Below are 23,999 nucleotides of genomic sequence, written 5' to 3'. Positions count from 1 at the left end.
GCAAGCGGAGTGAAGTCCAAGCAGAGGTCAAGGGCCGGCAGCAGGTAGCAATTCCAATAAACAAGCCGAGGTCAAGGGTCACGAGCAGACAGGAAGGTCGGTAAACAAGCCAGAGGTCAGGGTCACGAGGAACACAGGCAGGGTCTAAATCCAGGCAAGGGGTCATACACAGGGAAGCAGTCCAAGAGGTTTTCACCAATACAAGGCAGGAGCAGATTAAGCTGACAGGTAACTGGACGCTATAACCGGCAGGGAGGCCAAGCCCTCCCTGCCTTATATACAGACTTTGGCCAATCAGGGCTTAGCCCTGAAAACGCATCACAGACATGCCATTAACATAAATTAGCCCGCAGGCTATCCTAGCACATGCGCCCGGCTGCCTCACTTGCCGGGGCGCACCGTTTGTTACACTTGGCGTCCGGCCGTTGCCTTGGCAAAGGTCGGGCCTGAGAAACCGGAAGTGACGCCCCGGTCGTCATCGAGACGGCCGGGACGTTCACTTGAAAAGGAAGTGAGTCGCGGCGGTGCCCGAGGCCGCCGCGGCTCCTGACAGTACCCCCGCCTTGAGGAGGGGTTAAGGAACCCCGACACCCAGGTTTTTTAGGAAATTTTTTAAAGAATTCTCTTAAAAGTTTTGAAGCATTAAGTCTCCTTCGCGGGACCCAGGACCACTCTTCCAAGCCGCGATTCCTCCACTGTACCAGGAAGTGCACCTGGCCCTGCACATTCTTAGAATCGAGAATCTTCTGAATTATGTATCTTTGAGGTTTATTCCGATTCTGTACATGCGGACTTGGAAGCTGGGATTGACTTGGGTATAGCACAGGCTTGAGCAAAGAACAATGGAACGTGTTTGGTATCCTTAATGACCCAGGAATTTTCAACCTAAATGCCACGGCATTGATCTGCTTAACAATGAGAAACGGACAGATGAATTTAGGACCCAATTTCCTGCAATGCTGTCTGAGCCTAATATTTCGTGTAGAAAGCCACACTTTCTGGCCCACTTTGAGGGAGCAGATGGTACGGTGGCGATCCGATTTTTTTTTCGCAGAAAATGAGGGCCGTCTTAAAGCGGATTGCACTTTTTTCCAAATGACCATGAGGTCAGCAGCTGTGGAATGAATCTCCGGAATACCAGCGGATCTGAGGGAATACAAGGAATTTGATCTGTGATGAAAACCAAAGTTGCAATAGAATGGCGAGATTTGCATAGATGAATGATATGAATTGTTATAGCCGAATTCTGCCCAAGGCAATAAGGACGACCAGTTGTCGTGAAATTCGGAAGTGTAGCATTGTAAGAACTGCTCCAAGGACTGATTAACCCTCTCAGTGTGCCCATTAGACTGAGGGTGGTATGCAGACGACAGGCTAATCTTGATTCCAAGCAGGGTACAAAATGATTTCCAAAATTGTGCTATAAATTGCGAACCACGATCCGACACGATATCGGTAGGAAGTCCATGAAGACGGAATATATGCTGGATAAACAGGATAGCAAAATCTCGGGCACTAGGGAGCCTGGGTAACGGTATGAAATGTGACATTTTACTGAAGCGGTCAACTACCACCCATATGGTGTTATGTCCTGCAGAGAGTGGTAGATCGACTATAAAGTCCATTGATAAGTGTTTCGAAGGCTTCGCAGGGATGGGCAATGGAACCAATTGGCCTGCAGGCCGACTCGTGGGGACTTTATTCCTGGCACAGTTATCACAAGAGAGGACATAACTTTTGATGTCAGCAGACAATGATTGCTACCAGACTGTTCGTGAGAGAATTTCCAGCGTTTTCTGAACTCCAGGATGACCAGCAGTCTTACTATTATGTGCCTCTGCAAGAACCGCCTTCCTTAAATGAACCGGAACAAATCGACGTCCCTCTGGCATATTATCAGGAGCTAGTCTTTGGAACCTTTGAAGTGTTGTGCTCAGGTCTTGAGTTAGCCCAGCATGAATTATGGAAGAAGGAATGATGGGTTCCGGATTAGTAACTGGAACATGGTGTGCCAAAAAGCTCCGAGATAGCGCATCTGCCCGGACATTTTTAGAACCTGGTCGGTAGGTGATTACGGAATTAAAACGAGTAAAGAACAGCGACCAACGGGCCTGTCTGGGGTTCAGGCGTTTGGCCGATTGTATATATTGTAGGTTTTTATGGTCTGTGATAACAGAGATTTGATGTATTGCACCCTCCAGCCAATGTCGCCACTCCTCAAAGGCCCATTTAATTGCCAGTAGTTCCCTATTGCCCACATCGTAGTTGGCTTCGGCTGAAGAGAACTTACGCGAGAAGTAGGCACATGGGTGCAGACGGTGAGTATGAGAGTCCTGCCGAGATAATATAGCACCAGCACCGACATCAGAGGCGTCGACCTCCAGAACAAACGGTTTTTTAGGATCTGGGTGTCTAAGGACCTGGGCGGATACAAAGGCCTTTTTCAAGTTTTCAAATGCAGCTATTGCTTGAGCCGACCAATTAGCGGAATCCATTCCTTTGCGGGTCAGGGTGACAATAGGAGCCACAATATCAGCAAAGCCATGAATGAATCTTCTATAATAATTAGCGAAGCCCAGGAACCTCTGCACCGCTTTGAGATTATTTGGTTGCACCCAATCCAGGATAGCTTGGACCTTGGTTGGATCCATAGAGAACCCTTCTGAAGAAATTACGTAACCTAGGAAGGATACCTTCTGCACCTCAAACTTGCACTTTTCTAATTTGGCGTAAAGGTGTTGTTCTCACAATTTCTGTAGGACCTGTTTGACGTGACCCCGATGTATAGTTAATGACTTGGAATAGATGAGAATGTCGTCTAAATAGACGACCACGAAACAATCGAGAAACTCCCGTAGCACTTTATTAATCAGATCCTGAAACACAGCAGGTGCATTACTGAGGCCAAACGGCATGACCAGATATTCGTAGTGGCCGGAGTGTGTATTGAATGCCGTCTTCCATTCATCTCCCTCTCTGATGCGGATGAGGTTGTATGCTCCACGGAGATCGATTTTGGTGAAGACGGTGGCACCTCTTAACTGATCGAATAACACTGAGATGAGAGGGAGAGGATAGGTGTTCTTGACTGTAATTTGATTGAGGCCCCGATAGTCAATGCAGGGCCGCAGTCCACCATCTTTTTTTGACACAAAGAAGCATCGGGCACCTACAGGAGATTTAGATGGCCTGATGAACCCCTTCTCAAGATTCTCCTCAATATAAGCTTGCATGGACTTGGTCTCGGGACCAGAGAGAGAATACAAGCGCCCCTTTGGTAACTTGGAACCATGAATCAGTTCGATGGCACAGTCAAAATCGCGATGAGGCGGTAGGGAGTCAGCAGCTTGTTTGGAGAACACGTCCAGGAACTCATGGTATTGAGAAGGAAGCTGCTCAGGAACTGCTTGCAGGATCCGGAGTGGCAAGGTCAAGCAGGACTGTAAACAAACAGAGCTCCACTGGACAATCTCTCCTTTCACCCAATCCACAACAGGGTTATGACGAGAAAGCCACGGATGACCCAGAATCAGCGGAACTGACGGACAGTCGATAAGGAGGAGGATTATGGACTCTGAATGAAGAGCTCCTATGTTCAGTTGTAGTGATGGAGTCTCCCAAACAATTTTGCCTCCAGGCAAAGGACTCCCATATAGGCCACAAACTGTAACTGCAGAACGAAGCTTGACCATAGGAATCCCGGCAGAACGGGCGAATCCGATGTCGAGGAAGTTGCCTGCAGTTCCACTATCAATGAAGGCCGACAGGGCCACGGAACTGGCAGTGAAAGTCACTTGTGCTGGAACCAGGACAGCATTCTTTTGGGAAACAATTTGCAACCCTAAGTGGACCTTTCCCAGACATGCTCCTTTCTCAGGTTTGTATGGACAAGAGCAGGAGAAGTGGCCCTTATTGCCACAATAAAGACATAGGCCTAGTGACCGTCTCTTGTCTCTTTCCTCAGGAGGGAGGCGAAACGCCCCTGACTGCGTAGGCTTCTCAACATCCGTGGAAGCTGGAATAAATGCAAACGAAAAAGAAGACGCCTCTTTCTCTGTCCTCCTCTCCTTGATCCTCCTGTCAATTTTAATAGCAAGTTGCATAAGGCTCTGCAACGAGGTAGGGGAAGGATACTGCACAAGTGAATCCTTAATCTCCTCCGAGAGTCCTAAGCGAAACTGGCTGTGTAACGCTGGATCATTCCATTCACTGTCAGGCGACCATCTGCGGAATTCTGCGCAGTATTCTTCTGCCGAGCGCCGGCCTTGCTTTAAGGCTCGTAGATGAGCCTCAGCAGAGGCAACTTGATCGGGATCATCATAGAGGAGACCTAATGCGTTGAAGAAGGCTTCCAACGATTGCAGGATAGGACTCGATTGCGGTAGGGTGAAAGCCCAGGACTGGGGGTCACCCTGCAGGAGGGAGATGACAACTCCAACTCTCTACTGTTCTGAACCAGAAGACTGAGGTTTCAGCGGAAAATAGAGTTTGCAACTTTCTTTAAAATTCCGGAACAGGGCTCTATTTCCGGAGAACCGGTCCGGCAAGTTTAACTTGGGTTTAACAACGGAACCGGAAATGGGCAATGTAGACCGGGAGTCCTCCTCTTGTGAGGACAACCGCTGGGACAATCCCCGGACCGTTTGGTACAGGGCCTCAAGATGACCCGCTAGGGCTTGAAATGGAGACGATTTGGTTCCGCTTTCATCCATACCAATTCCGTCTCCAGAACGTTTGGGCCGGTTATAATGTTAGGAACCTCTCCAGCCGGCACAACACAACCCGGAGTCTACTCTGCCAGCCGGGTGTTCACTGGAGCCCCTGATGGTGGGGACAGACTGGGCCACAGACTGACAGAGGGTCGTGAAGTGTGTACCGGCTGGGGAGAACCCAGGCAAGCGGAGTGAAGTCCAAGCAGAGGTCAAGGGCCGGCAGCAGGTAGTAATTCCAATAAACAAGCCGAGGTCAAGGGTCACGAGCAGACAGGAAGGTCGGTAAACAAGCTAGAGGTCGGGGTCACGAGGAACACAGGCAGGGTCCAAATCCAGGCAAGGGGTCATACACAGGGAAGCAGTCCAAGAGGTTTTCACCAATACAAGGCAGGAGCAGATTAAGCTGACAGGTAACTGGACGCTATAACTGGCAGGGAGGCCAAGCCCTCCCTGCCTTATATACAGGCCAATCAGGGCTTAGCCCTGAAAACGCATCACAGACATGCCATTAACATAAATTAGCCCGCAGGCTATCCTAGCGCATGCGCATGTACCCGACTGCCTCACTTGCCGGGGCGCACCGCTTGTTACACTTTGCGTCCGGCCGTTGGCCCGAGAAACCGGAAGTGACGCCCCGGTCGTCATGGAGACGGCCGGGACGTTCACTTGAACAGGAAGTGAGTCGCGGCGGTGCCCGAGGCTGCCGCGGCTCCTGACACTATGTAGTAATTCACATCAGTCCCTGCCCCATTGGAGCATACAACCTAATTCCCCCAATTGTTCAGCTTGGGTTGTGCAAAATAATCTCTGCTCCCCAAAAAATTAATATTTCCTTAACAGACCTGCCAATGTGTGGACATCCCTGAGAAAAACTGTCAAAATAGCTTACAAAAAGTCAGTGTGTGGCCAGAATAAACCTGAACATTTCAGCAAATTTGACAGATTTGATCTTTCTGCTGTGCACTGATCAATTTAAGCTGTAATATATTTTCTTCACAAATTATGCACACAATAATCATATAATTTAATTGTGCAGAAGTGGGCAATAGATCAAAAATTAAATTGGACAAATACACCTTCTGGTGTCCTTGATTCCCCCTTTTGGTTTTCAATATTATGTTCTAAATATGTTCAAAGGGCCTGATTTCATCTTGTAAAGCAGACTGTGTGATGATCCTATTGATGATGAGGGGGAATGGCTGTCAGGAATCAGAATGGTCTGTTTGGAATTAAGACACTCTTGTTTTTTTTTTTTGTTTTTTTGGATGCATCTATAATCTATAATGCATCTATACAAATAAAAAATAAATCTTTCTGATTTAGTTATTCTGTATTACCTGAACCCCAGCAATAAGAGAATAATGTGGAATTTCCCCAAAATAATGACAAGAGGTTTGCTTTTTAGTAATCCTCACTCATTATTATAACACATCCCCCTGTTTTTAAATATTAGTTTACATCACTGACAATTGGTCTCTTTCATAAGCTGTGTCCATGATACAGCAATAGTTCAAATAAATTGCAGTTCTTCTAACTTGTATGAATTGTTCAGCTTATTGTCTTTTTGTTTTCTTAATTTAGTATTGTTGCTCACAGTCCCAGGAATGGAAGATAATTCTTCAGAAGCAGACAAAGCTCATAACAAACAAGGCTGGGACACAAAAAAGGTATCTTCCTAGTTTGTTTTGTTTTGTCCTTGAATTTCACAGTACTATAGGTTTCACTTAGTTCTTTTATGCACTTGTCATCTTTTATAATTCTCTAGGCAGTAATGCCTGAAAAGTGTAATCATGCTGCTTCAAGACTTGGGGAGGGTTTTGGAATGCAAAAAAGTTTAAAAGAGGAGCGCAAAAATAAACAACATCTTGACACACAGAAAGAGCATTGTGCCAATGTAAGGTTCTCAGTTCAACCATTCACTCATCACTGTATGATTACAAGTAAGCTTTTAAATAATTTCATACTGTAATGCCAAAGAAAAGATCCTTCCTTTCACTCTCTCATGTTGGATTTTCTGGAGCTGCACAATTTATGGTGGATTTACTTATAGAGTATCATTTTTTGCAACATCCAAGTTATTTAAGAGAATGTTAAATGATTTTCAGCAAACACTGTGATAAAATAGACAAATGAATATATGTTTTTGTTTTTTATTTAGACTGGATCTCCAAGACCGAAGTCATGTGAAGTTCCAGGAATAAAGTAAGTTAATATTTTGAGAATGGTGTATGTACACTTCTTGTGCTTGCATTACTGTAAGAAAGTGTATAGTGACATTTTCAGCCTTGCAGTATGTTATATTTATATTTGTGTAAACCTGTTATATATGTCCTTATATTGGTTGATTTCTTTCTGATTTAGTTGTTCTGTATTACCTGAACCACAGCAATAAGAGAATGATGTGGAATTTCCCCAAAATAATGACAAGAGGGTTGCTTTTCAGTAATCCTCACTCATTATTATAACAAATTCCCCTGTTTTTAAATATTAGTTTGCAACACTAACAATATCCATTAGTATGCACTTCATTATTTGGCTTTTAAAAGCCTCTATACTTCTTACAGAGTTACAGCCCACGAGTTGTAGCATAAGTGTGGAAGAAATCAAGATCCGGAGGCTTCTATAAAGTGAGAATGACCAGAGTCACGTTTATTTAGAAATCAGGTACGCACCAGGGAGAGCATTCACACGAGCATAGATTCACCATGCAAGTTACAGAACACTCTCTCATTCCGTATTATATTACACACAGTTATAGTTTGAAACAATGGGGAAAATCCTTTAACAAATGGTAATGCACAGTACACACTCAGATTTAGCAGAGCACAGTTCTCTTCAGAGAATAGTTTTCTTATCTGTATTTATTCCTTTTTTTTCTGAAATTCCTATCACAAGTTGAACTTAACCCTCTTGAATATAATAGATCTGTTATCTGCACATAAGCTAATATCTGCTTAGGCCTAATATCAATATATTTTCTTGCAGACCTTCAACTTGCTTTTTTTGCATAAAATTTGGTGCTACAGAATCTAATGTATTTTTACTACGCATGAGTAATACAGCATCTTTAAAAGTGGTACAAAATGGTCTTTCTGCGCTGTATCTTCCACACATATCAAGTTACAATTATATAAAAAATAAAATAAATGAATACTTATATTTGAAAACGTCCAGATATCTCCACTTATCGTCACTCTCCAATGATGATTAACATGTAAAGAGAGGAAGGGAAACAATAGTGTAATCCTGTATGGTATAAAGTAGGATATTCTCTAGTTGACATGAATTACAAAAATGTACATAGAACGATAATCTGGATATGGATCGTAATGGTAAATTGTAAACATGAACACTAATTCAGGTGCAATCGTTAATCCTCCTACGGCGTGGGAAATCTCCCGCAGGGGGTACTACTTACTAAAGAGTAGTTTTAAAATGGCATTTCAAAACTTGTTATCCCAAACATCTCAGCAAGCGGACATCTTCCGTTAAAATAATTCTTTAATCACTGTTAAAACTTAAATACTCCTACCGGAACATGAATGATATTCAACATATAATGAGTGAGGCTCCGTCCCAGCCGTCTCTGACACTGTGGCCGAAAGCAAGTGAAGTCCGCTGGGATCCAATCTGCAGGCGGCAATCAGTGTGATGAACAATAGCACAGAGTCCAGCTACGTCCAGGTCTCCTCCCCAGAATGTGGATATCAGTCCGGTATGATAAAGCACCAAGAGATAGCAGAGTCACTGACGCGTTTCGAACCCTCACACGGGATCTTTTTCAAGAACACCTTGAACATTGTACAAATGTACATTCTATGTACATTTTTGTAATTCATGTCAACTCGAGAATATCTTACTTTATACCATACAGGATTACACTATTGTTTCCCTTCCTCTCTTTACATGTTAATCATCATTGGAGAGTGACGATAAGTGGAGATATCTGGACGTTTTCAAATATAAGTATTCATTTATTTTATTTTTTATATAATTGTAACTTGATATGTGTGGAAGATACAGCGCAGAAAGACCATTTTGTACCACTTTTAAATTTGTATTGTGACTTTGGTGTAGTCTTTAGCTTGGTTCATCTGCAGCAGTATTTGTGTAGCGCTGTATGGGTTGTTTAACTGATTTTCCCATCTTAAAATCATGACAAATACACAAGAAAGCAATTACAAATATCCAAGTATAGCATAAATTGGTTGTGTGCCTACAGGTTTTAACAAGCCACTCAAACTCCAAGATTCACCTTGATGCAGTTTTTGTAGTTCTGTTTTAATGTATTTAACATAATCAGCTATGTCTTGTGAGTTATCAGGAATATAGATGCAGCATGATTTTTCAATTATACCATTTTGATCTGCAGGGTTACCGTTCTATGGCATACATTTCCCCACTGATCTTTTGCATGGGTTGTTACACTGCTAATCTTTTTTTTTTTTTTTTCATAATTCTCTGGACAATTATCAAACTTTCTTGATAGCATTACAAACTCCATTAATGGAGTGTAAAATTACATATTTTTAAATTTAAGAAATGTGTCTCATATCCTTAATTCTATGTGTAGAAGAAGAGACTAAACAGAGGCTCATGAAAGTGGGAACTGGAAGCACTCCTACTCGGATAAAATATAACTTATATTGATATATTTAAAATGTGCCACCCACCCAGAGAGTTGTGTGAAATATTAAAATCATGACATACAAACACAAAAACACACTCACTGGTGGAGGATATTGCAAAAAAGTCTTAAGTCATGTAGAGAATATTCCCTTAATAACGTGCTACAGGCATTCAGAGTCAGATCCTGCACATTGACTCCTAGAGGTAAATGTATCAAGCTGAGAGTTTTCCGGCGGGTTTGAAAAACCAATCAGATTCTAGCTATCATTTATTTAGTACATTCTACAAAATGACAGCTAGAATCTGATTGGTTGCTATAGGCAACATCTCCACTTTTCAAACCCGCCGGAAAACTCTCAGCTTGATACATTTACCTCCTACTCTTGTAATACTAGAATTATTACATAGGATTATCCTATGATTAATGAAGAGATGCATGCGGTTTAAAATAAAACCTCACACACATCTAGCGTCTGGCTAATAATTTCAGAAAAGAATCCTCAGTATTAATCACACTCGGATATAAATAATCAGTGTGTGAATTGTTTGTAAATTAACACTGACTTGTGCAGTTCATTGATTGCTGGCCTTTTCGTACAAGCAGCCAAATAATCAAAATGTATATGGAATAGTAATTACACTCTATATAATATATATACCATAAGATGACTGCAACCTGATTCTATAATCGGATGCAGTGTTAGCAGCCCTAAAAAGGTGTTGATAGATTTGCAGTATCTGCAGGATTAGCGAATTTGTATATGAGAGTAAATTACTGTGTCCTCCATAGTATTCTAGCTATAGCTATTACAGTCCCTGCAATAGGGGAAAGTGTCAGCATACCTATGATACTGTTAGCACTATCTATGAGATCTCACTCTTGGCAGATTAAATATGTGCACTGTGGCTGAAGTATTTTTTTTGCCAATATGCCATAGATTGCTTGCAATTTAACCACTCGTGTAATACTGTCGAATCTACGTATAGACAGATTGTTCTATTTGCTCATTGCTGAGAACTGCTAATAATTTTAATACTTTTGAGATCACAATGAATCTGGGTATATAGAGATAAGAAAAACTTCCATATTGGTATGGATAGATTCTAATTCCGACTGAGGTACGAATAACAGATGATCATTTGTTTAGATACAACGGTAAGGTCGTTTTTGGAGTTTAAAGCGAGACCCCCTCCCTCAGTGAGTGCAGCGCCGAAGGACGCGGGTCCCGACATACCATTCACAAGATAGCTTTATCAAAGGAATAACCCGTTTCTTTGTCCTTGAAATCTTTTAAGTCTGATTACTGGATCTAATGGTTGAGTGATAGTGACGCCAACCAATTATCTAAGTGTATTCACGGGAGTCCCTGTGAGTCATGCGTGGAATTTCCTCTCTCTAGCCAATTGTGGTACTCGGGGAGTCCCTTATGCTGCTTGTGGAAAATCCCTTTAAGTGAGCCAATCACAAAAGGAGAGAACTGATTGGCATCTAGTCTAACCAATCCGAAGACCCATGTATAGACAGTTGCAAAACCCTAATTCCGTATTGTATTTTTATACTAAATGGGGCGATTTATGATGGTGCTGATTATGTGATCTCCTCGCTCACGGGCTACGTGCATGTTGCAAATCAATGGCTGCATATACTGACAGAAAGTATTCTTACAATCAGTGATGATCTATTACTCGTGCACTGTCACAGGAAAGTTACTACACGGCCCTATATCAAATACCAAAGAGTGTGCCTTAATAGTATGAGGTTCCCCTTTCCCATCTATTCAAGGTGGCATGTAAGATTTGAAAACCTGTTACTCATCACCGTCCTGAAATAGTTCTTAAGATCCTGTTTGGAGTTTATATGTTCTCCCCGGTTTCCTCCCACACTCCAAAAACATACTAGTAGGTCAGTGTTGGCTAACCAGTGACACTGCAGGTGTTGTGAAACTACAAGTCCCAGCATGCTTTGCCAATATATAGTAGCTTATTGCTGGAAGGGTATGCTGGGACTTGGAGTGTCACAGGTTAGCCAACACTGTAGTAGGTTAATTGGCTGCTATCAAAATTGACCCTAGTCTCTCTCTGTCTCTGTGTATTTGTGTGTATGTGCATGTTAGGGAATTTAGACTGTAAGCTCCAATGGGGCAGGGACTGATGTGAATGAGGTCTCTGTAAATAGCTGCGGAATCTGTGGCGCTATATAAATAAATGGTGATGATGATGATGACGATCCTCCGCAGATGTCCCCAGTAAAAATGTTATTCATGAGTATAATTAGATGTTATTCATGAGGGCATACTGAGACGCGTCCCTCCTTATAAGAAACACGCAAACATAGGGAGTTCATTAAAAACATCCACCTATATTCCGTTTGTAGTAGAGGTTTTTCCACTGTCACCCCCTCTGATGTCCATGTTCACACGTTCTACTCCAAATGCTGTAAGATCCCTAGGATCGCTGTTGTGCGCTTTCAGGACGTGTTTGGCAATCGGGGATAATTGTCTCAACCTTTCTTGATCTCTTGTGACATTGCGTATACAGCCAACATGTTCCAGAATCCGGCGTTTCAAAGTGCGGCCTGTTTTTCATATATATATTTTATTGCAGGGACATGATAGGAGATAAATCACTCCTTGTGTATCACAATTAATAAATTCACGTATATGGTGTATGTTACCATATCTGTCAGTGAGGTCGCAAGTTTTCTTCGTGAAAGGGCAGGCCTTACATTTACCGCATTTGTAGGAGCCTTTAATTATTTCTCCCGTTTTTCTCTCTAGAAAATGGTTTTTAACCAGTCTATCTTTGAGGTTACGTGCCCTCCTCCAACTGAAGTTAGCTTTTTCATCCAGGACATTTCTGAGGGTATCATCTGAGAGTAGGACGGGCCAGTGTTTCTGTACAATTTGTTGCAGTTCTTGCCACTCTTGGCAGAAATCACTAACGAATCTGACCATCTCAGTGTCTTTGTCCTTTTTCTTGCTGTACACAATCTTACAACGTTCTTTTTGTTTCCGGAATGCCCACAGGAAACTTCGCGACTAATTGATTTCCCTCCTAATAGTTCCAAACACCAAAACTGTCAAGGTACTTTGCTCAATGTCAGAAATACAGAGGAACAGGATTCTTGGCTGGGTGAAAGGCAGCTGTTTTTTTTGCACTGTAATAAATGGACCAGGTGTTCATTCCTTGGCATCTGACAGCTGTATGAGTGGTAAGCAGTGACGATGTAGACCTGCCACGCACAAATTACACCATTGTTCTGGTTCTTTACCCCATGCAGATTGAACCTGTGGATGGAACATTTTAATGCATTGACTGATGAACTGATTTTGAACTATTTTAAGACCCTCTGTGTGAGGATACCGGGTTTAGTGTAACCCTCTGTGCTGCACAGCTGGCCTACCTGGTACCTATCAAAGATTTAAAATCAACCAGGCAAATATCCGAAATAAAATAAATAAGTTCATTTAGCAAAATGATATCACCAAACAGCAATAAACATCTTTAAATAATAACCTGCGGCAAATAACACTACAGTCTGGCACACACAGCATACAGGGTATAATGAAAACACCTCACCAGTATCCTAGCCACTTTCAGGGACTGCTGTCTATCCATACAAGCTTCTTTCCCTCTCTCCTTTTAAGGCTACCAGCAAAGGTAGTGGTCCTGAGTCATTGACACTCCGCTTTTGGCGGACACACAGCTCCCCCAAGACTTGGAGAGGTAGATCAGGGCAAAGGCAGTACTCCAGAGACCGATTTTCCATTTCCTGTCAAAGCAGATATCTGGATCTCAACGCCAGCCTGACTTAAGCTATTCCTGGTTAGTGAATGCCAATTTTCAGTTCTTTGGAGTTGGTATTTAAAAGCAGAAATTACCTTCCTGATTGGTCCTTTTCTGTATTTACCTTTTCACAGATAAACATACAAAGGGATAGCAGATGAGCCACTCTTGATATAATTAAGAATAGGTGTTGTTCTGTGGCTATACACCTGTTTGTTTAAACAGGAGAGATCGCAATCCAGACAAATTACATTTTAAATACACAATGCAGTCCTCTATAATTAAACATAGAGCTCTATTTGTGGGCCTTTTCCCTATCTATACATGAAACCTCCTGACGTGATGTACATTCATACAGGACTGGTGGACAATAATCCCTTTGCCTAGGCTGAAACAATGGACAAGTCTGCAAGATAAGAAAAACATGCTGGCAGACATTTTAGCTACTTTCAAATAGAATATATATACAAGTTTAAATATGACTGACATATACGGGGAACCAGAGGGCTTCCAAAAATAAATTTTTATATTCCACAGTTTGTGAGAAACAGGGTGCAGACTGGTTAAGGTGATATTAATACCTTGTTTCACCACACTCAACAAGTCCCATGTGTGCAAGTAGGATTACATCAACTTTTGCTGCACACATTTTAGGAACTACTGTCACTTTTGGTCCTCTAATGTATGAAGAGGAAAACATTGCTTTTCTGGTAAAGCCAGCTGTTGATTACATTTTGGTATGAGACAGAGTTGCAGTTTTGTGTTCAGGCGTGCATTGCTTTTAGTAATAGAAATACATCTATAAGTTTAGAAACATTTTTTTATTTTGTAGACCAACTGAAATGTGGAACTCATGTTGTTTTCAGAATTGGTCCTAATCATGTGCTACACCAAATGCATACAGAGAATCCGTAAATGGTTACAGTTTTTTATTGTTTTGGTTCTTTTTTACTTGGGAAGTGCAAATGCTCCTAAGGGCAACTAACTCAGCATCTTCTGCAGAAGAGACAGAGCAGGTAAAATGCCACTTTCAGTGACTTTGTAAACAGAAAGGATATACTACAAGTAATGTTCCTTTGTCATAAGACAAAAATATCTACATAGAATATGAGAACAGAGTTGTGTAAAAACAGCTACTACATGTGAAACAGTAATAGTGGGTGGTGAACCCAGAAGAAGAGGTGCTGAGAATTCCACAGCAAAAGCAGAAACAATTCCTAAGACAAGGTGGAAAACCCTTGGCAGCTAAGTCAAGGAGTGTACTGTCTGTTACCCTAGAAATATGTAAGTAACCCTAAAGCAAAGCCATCATTTTTATAACCAAGTATAACGTTCAGGGTGGTCTGGAACCAGAATGCATTTGGCACTGTTGACCACTCTCTCCTCATACAAATGCTACAATCCCTAGGTCTTCAATGCACTGTCCTATCCTGGTTCTCATCCTACCTATCTAGTCGCTCTTTTAGTGTTCATTTCTCTGGATCCTCCTCATCTCCACTTCCTTTATCAGTTGGAGTACCACAAGGCTCAGTCCTAGGTCCTCTATTACTCTCTATCTACAACACTTCTCTTGAAAAATGAATAAGCTCCTTTAGATTTCAGTGTCATCGATATGTGGATATATAGGGGGGCAGGGGTGTGTGTATGGGGGGTGTATATGGAGGTGTGTGTGTATATAGGGGGTGTATGTGTGTATATAGGGGGGTGTGTGTATATAGGGGGGGTGTGTGTATATATAGGGGGGAGTGTGTATATAGGGTGTGTGTGTGTGTGTATATAGGGGGGTGTATAAAGGGGGTGGTGTATTTATGGGGGTGTATATAGGGGGTATGTATATAGAGGGGGATGTGTATGGGGGGGGTGTGTATAGGGTGTGTGTGTGTGTAGAGGGGTGTATATGGGGGTGTGTGTGTAGCGGTGTGTATATGGTGGGGGTGTGTGTGTGTAGGGGTGTGTATATGGTGGGGGTGTGTGTAGGGGGGTGTGTGTGTGTAGGGGGGTGTGTGTGTAGGGGCGTGGGGGTGTTTGTAGGGGGGTGGGTGGGTAGGGGTGTGTGTGTAGGATGTGTGTGCGTAGAGGGGTGAGGGGATGGGGTTGTGTGTGTAGGGGGGTGGGGGTGGTGTGTGTGTGTGTGTGTGTGTGTGTAGGGGGTTGTGTGTGTGTGTGTGTGTGTAGGGTTGTGTGTCTGTGTGTGTGTAGGGGTGTGTGTGTGTGTGTGTGTGTGTAGGGGTGTGTGTCTTTGGGTGTAGGGGGGGTCTGTGTGTGTGTGTGTGTGTGTGTGTGTGTGTGTGTTTAGAGGTGTGTGTGTGTGTGTGTGTGTGTTTAGAGGTGTATGTGTGTGTAGGGGGTGTGTGTGCAGGGGTCTGTAGTGTAGGGGGTGTGTGTGCAGGGGTGTGTGGTGTGTGTGTGTAGGGGAGGTGTGAGTATGCGTGGGGTTTGTGTAAATTTCCCATCTTTTATCTGTTACTAAATCCATAAGTTCTGTATTGATGGTATGTGACTTCGACGTAAATATAAGATAAAGATCATTTTTGTCTAGATATTTCAAGAATTCTTCAAGTAAATCCAGTGGGTCATCCCAAATCGTGAATATGTAATCAATGTAGCGACGAAAAAAACAACAAATGTATTTCAAATAAGGGTTATTTTTCACTATAAAGGGAATCGAATTCCCATTTTGCCCATATATAAGTTGGCAACGGTACATGCAAAAACTGTGCCGATTGCTGTGCCACATATTTGGATGTAAAACATCTCCAAGAATTTAAAATAGCTCTGAGAGAGAATGATCACAAATGGAATCTTTATGGATATCAATAAGGTTATTATCAAGTTCCAAATAGTATCTTTTCGCTTCTATTCCCCTAACGTGATCAGTAGATGTATACAGAGAATGGACATCAACTGTCACCAATCTGTATCCCTCTTTCCATTGTATAGTTTCCAGAATCTGCAAAAATGAAGAGGTAACTTTCAAAAATTGCTGGTAATCCAACTGCATACTTCTTTAGGAAGACATCTACATACAGTGAGGCATGAGAGGTTAGGGAATCTGTCAGCTATTATTTGTCTCTCCCTATATATGCACACATTGTGTGAAATATTACAATTCATAAATTCTTACCTCAACGTGAATCTGAACTGTTCAAACAAACAGGATTATAGATTTAGTTAACTACGAGGAGAAGAGTGAGTCTCTAGGTGTAAAAGCCCAAATAAAAGTTGCAAAGGTTTTTTGTGGTGCTGGGACTACACTTTGGAACTCCACTTAAACCTCGCTCAATTGGCATCAACCTCCTACTTCTTTAACAAATGTTACAGGCACAGCACAACAATAAACTAGCTGAGAAAGCAATTCTCTTATCAGTGCAAGCTCCTTTCTCGTTGGTATTCAAACAAGTCTCATCAACTGTTGAACTTGGCAATCTTGAATTTAATCAACATTTTTGCTATCCTCTACATATAAGAAAACATGTCTGATCAAGCATAATCTGTTGGGCACCTTCATAATTTCTTACAGAGGCAAGTACTGATCTTATCTCGCGTATAAAAATATTTTTAACTCCTAAAAATCTGATTATTGAGATTTACTTCTACAAAAGGATATGTAGTAATTTTTAGAAGCTTGAGGGACAAGATCACAGCATATGATCCGGCCATATGTTCCTGAAATATGAAACCATGCAGAGTGTTGAATGGTCAGGGATCCTTTCAAAAGTAAAATATAGATTCATTCATTATAGAGTATAACACAGTTGTCCGGTGCAGTGCATATGGCACTCCCCAGATTGTTAATTATTAGCAGTTTATATACGCATTATTGACTTACTCATTGATCTAATTAGCTAATCATGTGGTAGACACCAGAATGGGAAAGAAATATGTTCAATGCGACTTTGAACATGGAATGACTGTTGGTCTTGAGCATCCCAGCAAATGTAGGCCTCCTGGAATCTTCACACAACACAGTCTATAGAGTTTACAGAGAATGGTGTACAATACAAAAAACATCCAATGGGTGGCAGTTCTATGGGCGAAAATTTTTTTTAATGAGTGGTGAGAGGAATTTGCCCAGACTGGTTCAGGTTAACATGAAGGTGACAGTAGCAAAAATAACTGTGTGTTACAAAAGTGGTATGCCGAAGAGCATCTCTGAACACACAGCACATCAAACCTTGAAGTGTATGGGCTACAGCAGCAGAAGACCACAGTGGGTTGGTTGCACAGGAACGGGAGATATGCAGCATGAATGTGCAACTGACAAATCTGCAGGAACTATCATACTATCATGTAAACATGGTCCACTATCTCTAAGGAATGTTTCCTACACCTAATTGATTCCATTCCACAATGAATTCAGGCTGTTCTGGGGCAAAGGGAGGTCCTGCCCAGTACTAGAAAGGTGTACCTAATAATGTGGCCACTGAATGTATGCAATATAACTCGTGTGCATAAAATTTCCCAGTGCAACATTATGTATTATGAGAGAGAGAAAAATATATGTATAGAAGAGAACACACCAATGTTAACTTTATTTAACACACATTGCTGATACGTGGCAGAATACCAAACTGTCGTTCTCTGAAATCAAGGTACAGTGTAACTTTGAGATGGACCATTGTGAATATAGTTACTGGCTGGGTCACTTGCTCTAGCAATGGCAGTATTGAAACACACTTTCAGTTTCAAAAGGACTTGGCTGCCTAATAAGAATAATTTATTATTTTTACATCTTCATTAAAAACCTTAAAATGCAATATCTATTAAATTTAGATGTAGTTGTAGGTAATAAATATGTGTGGTGTAATTAATAAATATGAATAAAAGAAGAGTGAATGATAAAAACAGCGCAAATCTAGGTCTTAAGTTGCCCCTATGTTTGTACTCTAATCCACAACAGAGTCAAGTTGAACAATATAAACATTAAACACAGGTATGGTGCTAATAACCCAAAAATTCCAGTCTCAAATTAAAAAATATCAAAACAATAAAATATGTTTCTCAACAGTAATCCATATGAAAACCCATATAGGGAGGAAAAACCTATTTCACAAGAGACTTTCAAGTATTGTATTCCTCCGTTGATACAATGAATATATAAAGTTTGTATAATGATCCTCTCAATCAAGCGGGGAGGAACTCCTCTTTTGTTGTATCACAATGTAACATAGAAAAAACAGAAACCAATCATATTGCAGACTTTTTTTATTTATTTTTTTAAAAAAACACATGTATTTATAAAATCAGAGAGACAGTCACATTTTTCATCAACGATCAGTGGTTCCCTCCGTGATCAGCCCCTAAAGAACTATACTTAAAGGATTTTCACTGTTAATGGACATGCAATCTCCAAGGAGTATTTTTCTGTTTTCTCCAACGTTATATCCAGCCAAAGAACTCTGAGATGTACCCAGAAAGTGTGGAAGAAAGTAGGGCTAATAGTGCATTACCTCTGATAATAAAAAGGATTTTTAATTTGCTTTAACACTTCATTACATAAAAAAAAAATGTAAAAAAAAATAAGAACAGAACATTACTTATGATGTCTCTTTCTAAATGGACACTTACCCCCAAAAGATGATAAGTATTCACATAAATGTAAACCTGAATCGCTAGCAATACAAGGTACATATATTCGGAACAGAGCGATCTTGCAGAGACATCCACTGCGTTTTGATTATATGTTTAATGTTTATAGTTAATAAATATGTTTGCAACAGTCCCAAACTTTGAATTTAAAATACAGGTGTACAAGTCAGTTTATATTACTGAAGATCTACACGTAATCTTTTAAAAAAAAAAAATCGAAATCTTCAAAGACTAGGGGAATTACATCATCGGATATAGGTTCTTATATGTATAAAAGTGTCTTCGCTTTCATCATTATGTTTGTGCATTAGTTTAACAAGCAATGCAGAAAATTGTGCAACTCTGGATCAGACCACTGAAAATCTCACTCTAAGATGTGACCAGGCATTGTATTAGACTTGCACCTAAAAATGTCCTTTTGTATGTAAAGTGCTTTACCCTGGTAGTGAATTGTTTAAACTTAACTCGCTATTCAAGTAAAAGTGTATGTGTGCACCCTCCACTTATCCTCAAAAATATGTTTATTTAGCCTATTATGTTAATATTGTGGCATGCGTCATTTAAATAGCTCCTCAGTTGTGCCATGCTTATCATTTTCTGGATATTCCTGGGTACAATGTGTTGTGCATTAATATTTGTGTAACAAAATACAGAGGATATGCTTATTTATTTTTTATTTTGTTTACATAGTGTTTTTCTCTTCTTATGCCCAGAGTTCTAATCTTCAGTTTTGCTACAGTGGTTTATCAACCTAATTAAATTTATGTAATTCAAGAAGAAAGAAGAGAACTGAGTAATTTTTGTATAGTGTTTATACAATTAATGCTTCAGTAGGGTGAATCCCATCATATCAAACTCTCCTTATATCTGCTCTTCCTATTAATTATATTACCTGGTTTCATGTTTGGCTGAGCTGTTTCACCTTTTGAAGTGTGAGATCTATATTCATAAGAAATAGGTCTTCTGGGTAAACAGATTTGATTTTTACTATTATACTATATTTTACTATTATAATTAAAGCATACCATTATGAATGCTGTAATTTGTTTTCATTTATCTATTGTTAAAGCATTTACCCTTCAAATGACCAGGAGAACACTACAAGCCTCATCCCTGCTACACATAACACAGGAGGTTCACTGCCTGACCTTACAAACATCCACTTCCCTTCTCCATTACCAATACCATTAGATCCCGAGGACTCTACATTCCCGACAATGTCAAACTCCAACAGTACTGGAAACCTAACAACAAATTTAACTCACCTGGGTATTAGCTCTGCCAGTCCAGGTAAGCAGAATTTAAGTTCAGAATGTCAATAATATACTGTGTGAGCAAGTTTAAGTAATGAAGAAAAAAACATGTGAGTTATATCCATCATAGTTCCCTTTTTGTCATTCTTGCTTACTGTATGCTCAGTGGAACAGGCTATCTTTGTATTAGAGTTGCAGCTGGAAATAGAGAATTAAACAAAGGCTGTTGTATAGACCTCATGACACAAACACGGATACCTGGTATTGCTAAAGTAGAAATTCTATTAAAAAATATTGGCTCATGTTAGATTAAAAAAAAACATACATCAAATTTTTCAACTATTGTTAAGCTAGTTTGATTAGTTGAACCTTTAATGTCTGTCTTTACTGGCTTATTGATACTAAATCTCTATATGGTTTAATCCAATACTAATTTACTGCAGTATTTTAAGTATAAACATGTGTATGATACTTAAGAATTAGGATATTTAATAAATGCTGTGACAGAATATATTAATAACATTGAAACTGTAAATATACATAACATATATATCCAAAATGTGTTACCAAATACAAAATTCTCATATTACATCAGAAAATATAGTGAGTAAATAGAATTTTAGAAGTGTTTGTAATATTGGGTTGTTAAAACTGTTTTTAGAGGTGCCATAACAGTCATGTTAATCATCAGCAAATCATCTATAGATAAATGAAACTACTCGGAGTAGAATAATTGTGTGTTCACCACAGCTATTCCAAACCACGTGCCACACAAAATTTTAGTAAATGATCCTGACTTCAGGTGCCATGAATGACAGACGTTTATCTACTGAAATAAGAGCAGGCCAAGTTTATACCAACAGCCTGCTGTTTTTTGTTTCTACCAAACAAGGAACAAGATCCCGAGTGCCTAGCTGATTAGGAGCAACATAGACTGTGGCTCTCCTTCTATGAAGTTTGTTTTATGAATGTCAAACCAGAAACAGACTTATCTCTTCCCTCCCTAGGTAGAGGACAAATCCGCTTCTTGTTCATAAGACTGACAAGTCTGTTTCTTAGGGGAGAAACATCTGGGTCTGTTTTGTTGCCCATCTATAAAGCAAATATCTTAGCAGTAGACCTTAAAGATATTGGAAGTGTGCCACAGGGCTAACTCAAAAAGATTCCAGTGATAATGCAGTGTGTAAAGTGTAATTGAATTTACAATTTTACTATGTTAGTAAATTATACAATATAGAGGGGGATTTATTAAATCTACATAGGCTTAAGAGGTTACTTGATATCGTTTTTACTAATTATTTGTACGTAATTGGTAGACATGTATGTACATTAGGAAGTACTGGCTAAAGATGAAAAGAAATTCGTTAAGATTGTTTTTTAAAAGAAGCTGAGAAACCCTGCTCTAAAATGCAAATGTTCATAGTCTATTTATGATATTAAAGATTATGCTGAAAATGTTGACAGTATAAATACCCAATAATGCCTTGCGTTGGATGGATAAAACAGTCAGCCTCTTAGTATTTGAAGATGTTACTCTTAAATGGAGAACAAGTGTTCCAAACGAATCCTTATATCTCTGTTCATGTGGCAACCATATTGCTCAAGTCTCTGTACAAAAAACATAATCTGACACCTAATGTGCTCAACAATACTTGGTTGGATGTTATATCTCCATGTGTCTCAGCAGTGTGTTTCTTGTTAACCAGGTCTGCTTTCTATAGAACAGCTGGACAAAAAATTGTTATCAGAGGAATTGGTTAATACATGCTCGAAGCAGTGCAGATGTACATATTTTATACTATGTAATGTTTTTCAAATGCCTACAAATATTTGAGTAAATGTTCTTTGCTTTCCAGCAACCCTGTGATTTGAATGTGAACACACAACCTATACTACCAATTATTGATCTTTTTCTTATTGATTTTGTATTCATTTAGTAAAGTATTTTATGATTGACGTTATCCTGAATAGGGCCTTTTTGTACCTGTTCTTTTTTTTTTCTTTTGATCTGTGAAATATAACTTGTCATTGGACTTTTGGGTAATTCCACTCAGTGTATTCTATCTCTTATAGCTATTTTGCCGACCCATTCTTTCCATACCATGTATCTATGTTGTAGGGATGACAACAACTCAAGGAACAGTCACAGGGTCATCACAGCATCAGCAACCTGACTCCAGAAGACAACAGTCTCAACAGATGTCTCCAACTATCTCTCCTCTATCACCTATAACTCAGGTATGACGTGTCATGTAAGTCTTATATTTGAGATAAAAGAACATGCACTCCAAATCTATACCTGTGGTAGCCATTCTCTAATGAATAATTTAACTCATGACATTAGTGACTTTGTTTATTAAAAGATGTCTAATTTGCAATATCTATTTTTTTATTTTTTTTTCATTATGTGACACTGAAATAGTACAGAATATAGACCAATTGGTTCCAATGCCACACCGTGTATGCTGTCCACACAGACAGCAATGATATACGAGTATGCAGCTCAGAGTTTAGTGCAAAAAATGTTTGCATCATTGGTCTAATACATGTTGTTGTTTTTCTTCAGTTTAAAATAAGTATTTGCAAAATGTAATTTATAAATAATATTCGTACTGTTAGAAAACAAATGTGTTCCCCATAAAGAGTAAACATTTTCTGGATACGCTTACTATGCTTCAAATGCAAGCATTGTGTAACTGCTCAAAACATGTCATAACACTTTATTTTATGTGGAAGAAAAAGGGAGCTTCTGCTGCTTAAGTAGAAGCCCCACATCTTCTGACACCACAGGTGATGGGGAGGTGAAGCAATATTCAAACAGATGTAATTTAGGAATGCTCTGAAAGCAGCATCTGTTTGGACAGATATCATTGTTGGCCAAGCAGGTACTACTTTCAGTGTGCACACATTGACACCTGTTTGAAAATGACCCAGTGGCTAAATTTACCCAGTTTGAAATTTACGCACTGGCTATCTACAGCCCTTGCAGCTTCCAGAAGAATAACAGCTCTTCTATTTGAGAGGTGATGGTAAGATGTGATGCCCACTGGACTTCTTGCTTTGGGGGAAAACTCCATTTCAAAATGGAGTTCTAGTTTAAGCTTTTGTAATAGTACACATGATGATTACATTGGTATTAAATTAGTATTAATGCCTATGGTACATTTTTTTATATTGTCCTAAGAATATATGGACTGCTGAAAGGCAACACATTTACTATGTGTTGCTTCATTGCTAACTTTTAAATGGATGCATGAGGGGCTGATGTATAAATTGGAAAACTTGGTTACAGTATTTGTTTACCATATTGATAGGCCAATGCAAGACATGTTTTGGTGTTCTTTAAAAAATCTCCCAATATTTGTTTTTGGTATTTGGATGTTGTATTGAGTAGTGTATACATTTGTATTAAGTGTGATAAAGTGAGTACACTCATTTTATTTGCCTGAAATGTACATTTAATTTCAGTATTTAATACTTTACAATGTTTGTACAGAAGGTATTTGCAGTTATTTGTGACAGAAACTATGAGGAACTTCAATGTATGTATTTTGCTACATAGCATGTGTGAGCTGCCACTTGAACCATTTAGACATCATAAGTTTCCTCTATGGATGAGATGGATGCAGCTGTGTTTACATAGGTTTAGCAGTTTCATTTCTGTCAAACAGCTGATTTCTAAATTGACTGTTACCTGTATACAATTATTAAGCAGGTCTTTTGTACTATGAATACTTTCATTGTGTGCAATTAATTTTTTTTTATTTTTTTTTAATATTGGTTTATTTTTAAATAAACACCTAGATAAGTGGAAATCATATTTGAAAGTTTGGCTTTTGTTTTGTTTTTCACTTTTTTTTGTTGTTATTTATCCTTGAATCGTATCGGGCAAGTATTTGTGAAAATCCTATTCGCTTTCAGAGAGGAAGACATTCTGAAAATACAGTGCAATAACAACAATCATTCTAAAGTGTCTGTTTAATAAAAGGTTTAGAGTTATTTATTTCACAGGACCCAATACTCTTCTTGC

At 39.7% G+C, this 23,999-nt stretch overlaps 1 protein-coding gene across 5 annotated transcripts in view; it reads left to right on the top strand.

Moving 5' to 3' along the window:
• Window positions 1-23,999, top strand: part of CRTC1 (CREB regulated transcription coactivator 1) — a 132,002-nt gene that overhangs the window by 61,594 nt on the left and 46,409 nt on the right. For all 5 annotated transcript variants that reach the window (XM_075205179.1, XM_075205167.1, XM_075205186.1 and 2 more), the window contains 4 exons: window positions 6,294-6,379; window positions 6,871-6,914; window positions 19,786-20,006; window positions 22,089-22,207. In XM_075205179.1, the coding sequence (XP_075061280.1) occupies window positions 6,294-6,379; window positions 6,871-6,914; window positions 19,786-20,006; window positions 22,089-22,207 (470 nt within the window). The remainder of the gene's footprint in view (window positions 1-6,293; window positions 6,380-6,870; window positions 6,915-19,785; window positions 20,007-22,088; window positions 22,208-23,999) is intronic.

This window comes from Mixophyes fleayi, chromosome 1 (assembly GCF_038048845.1).
Source record: "Mixophyes fleayi isolate aMixFle1 chromosome 1, aMixFle1.hap1, whole genome shotgun sequence".
In the NCBI taxonomy this organism is placed as follows: Eukaryota; Metazoa; Chordata; class Amphibia; order Anura; family Limnodynastidae; genus Mixophyes; species Mixophyes fleayi.
This window is presented reverse-complemented; position numbering and strand designations above follow the sequence as displayed.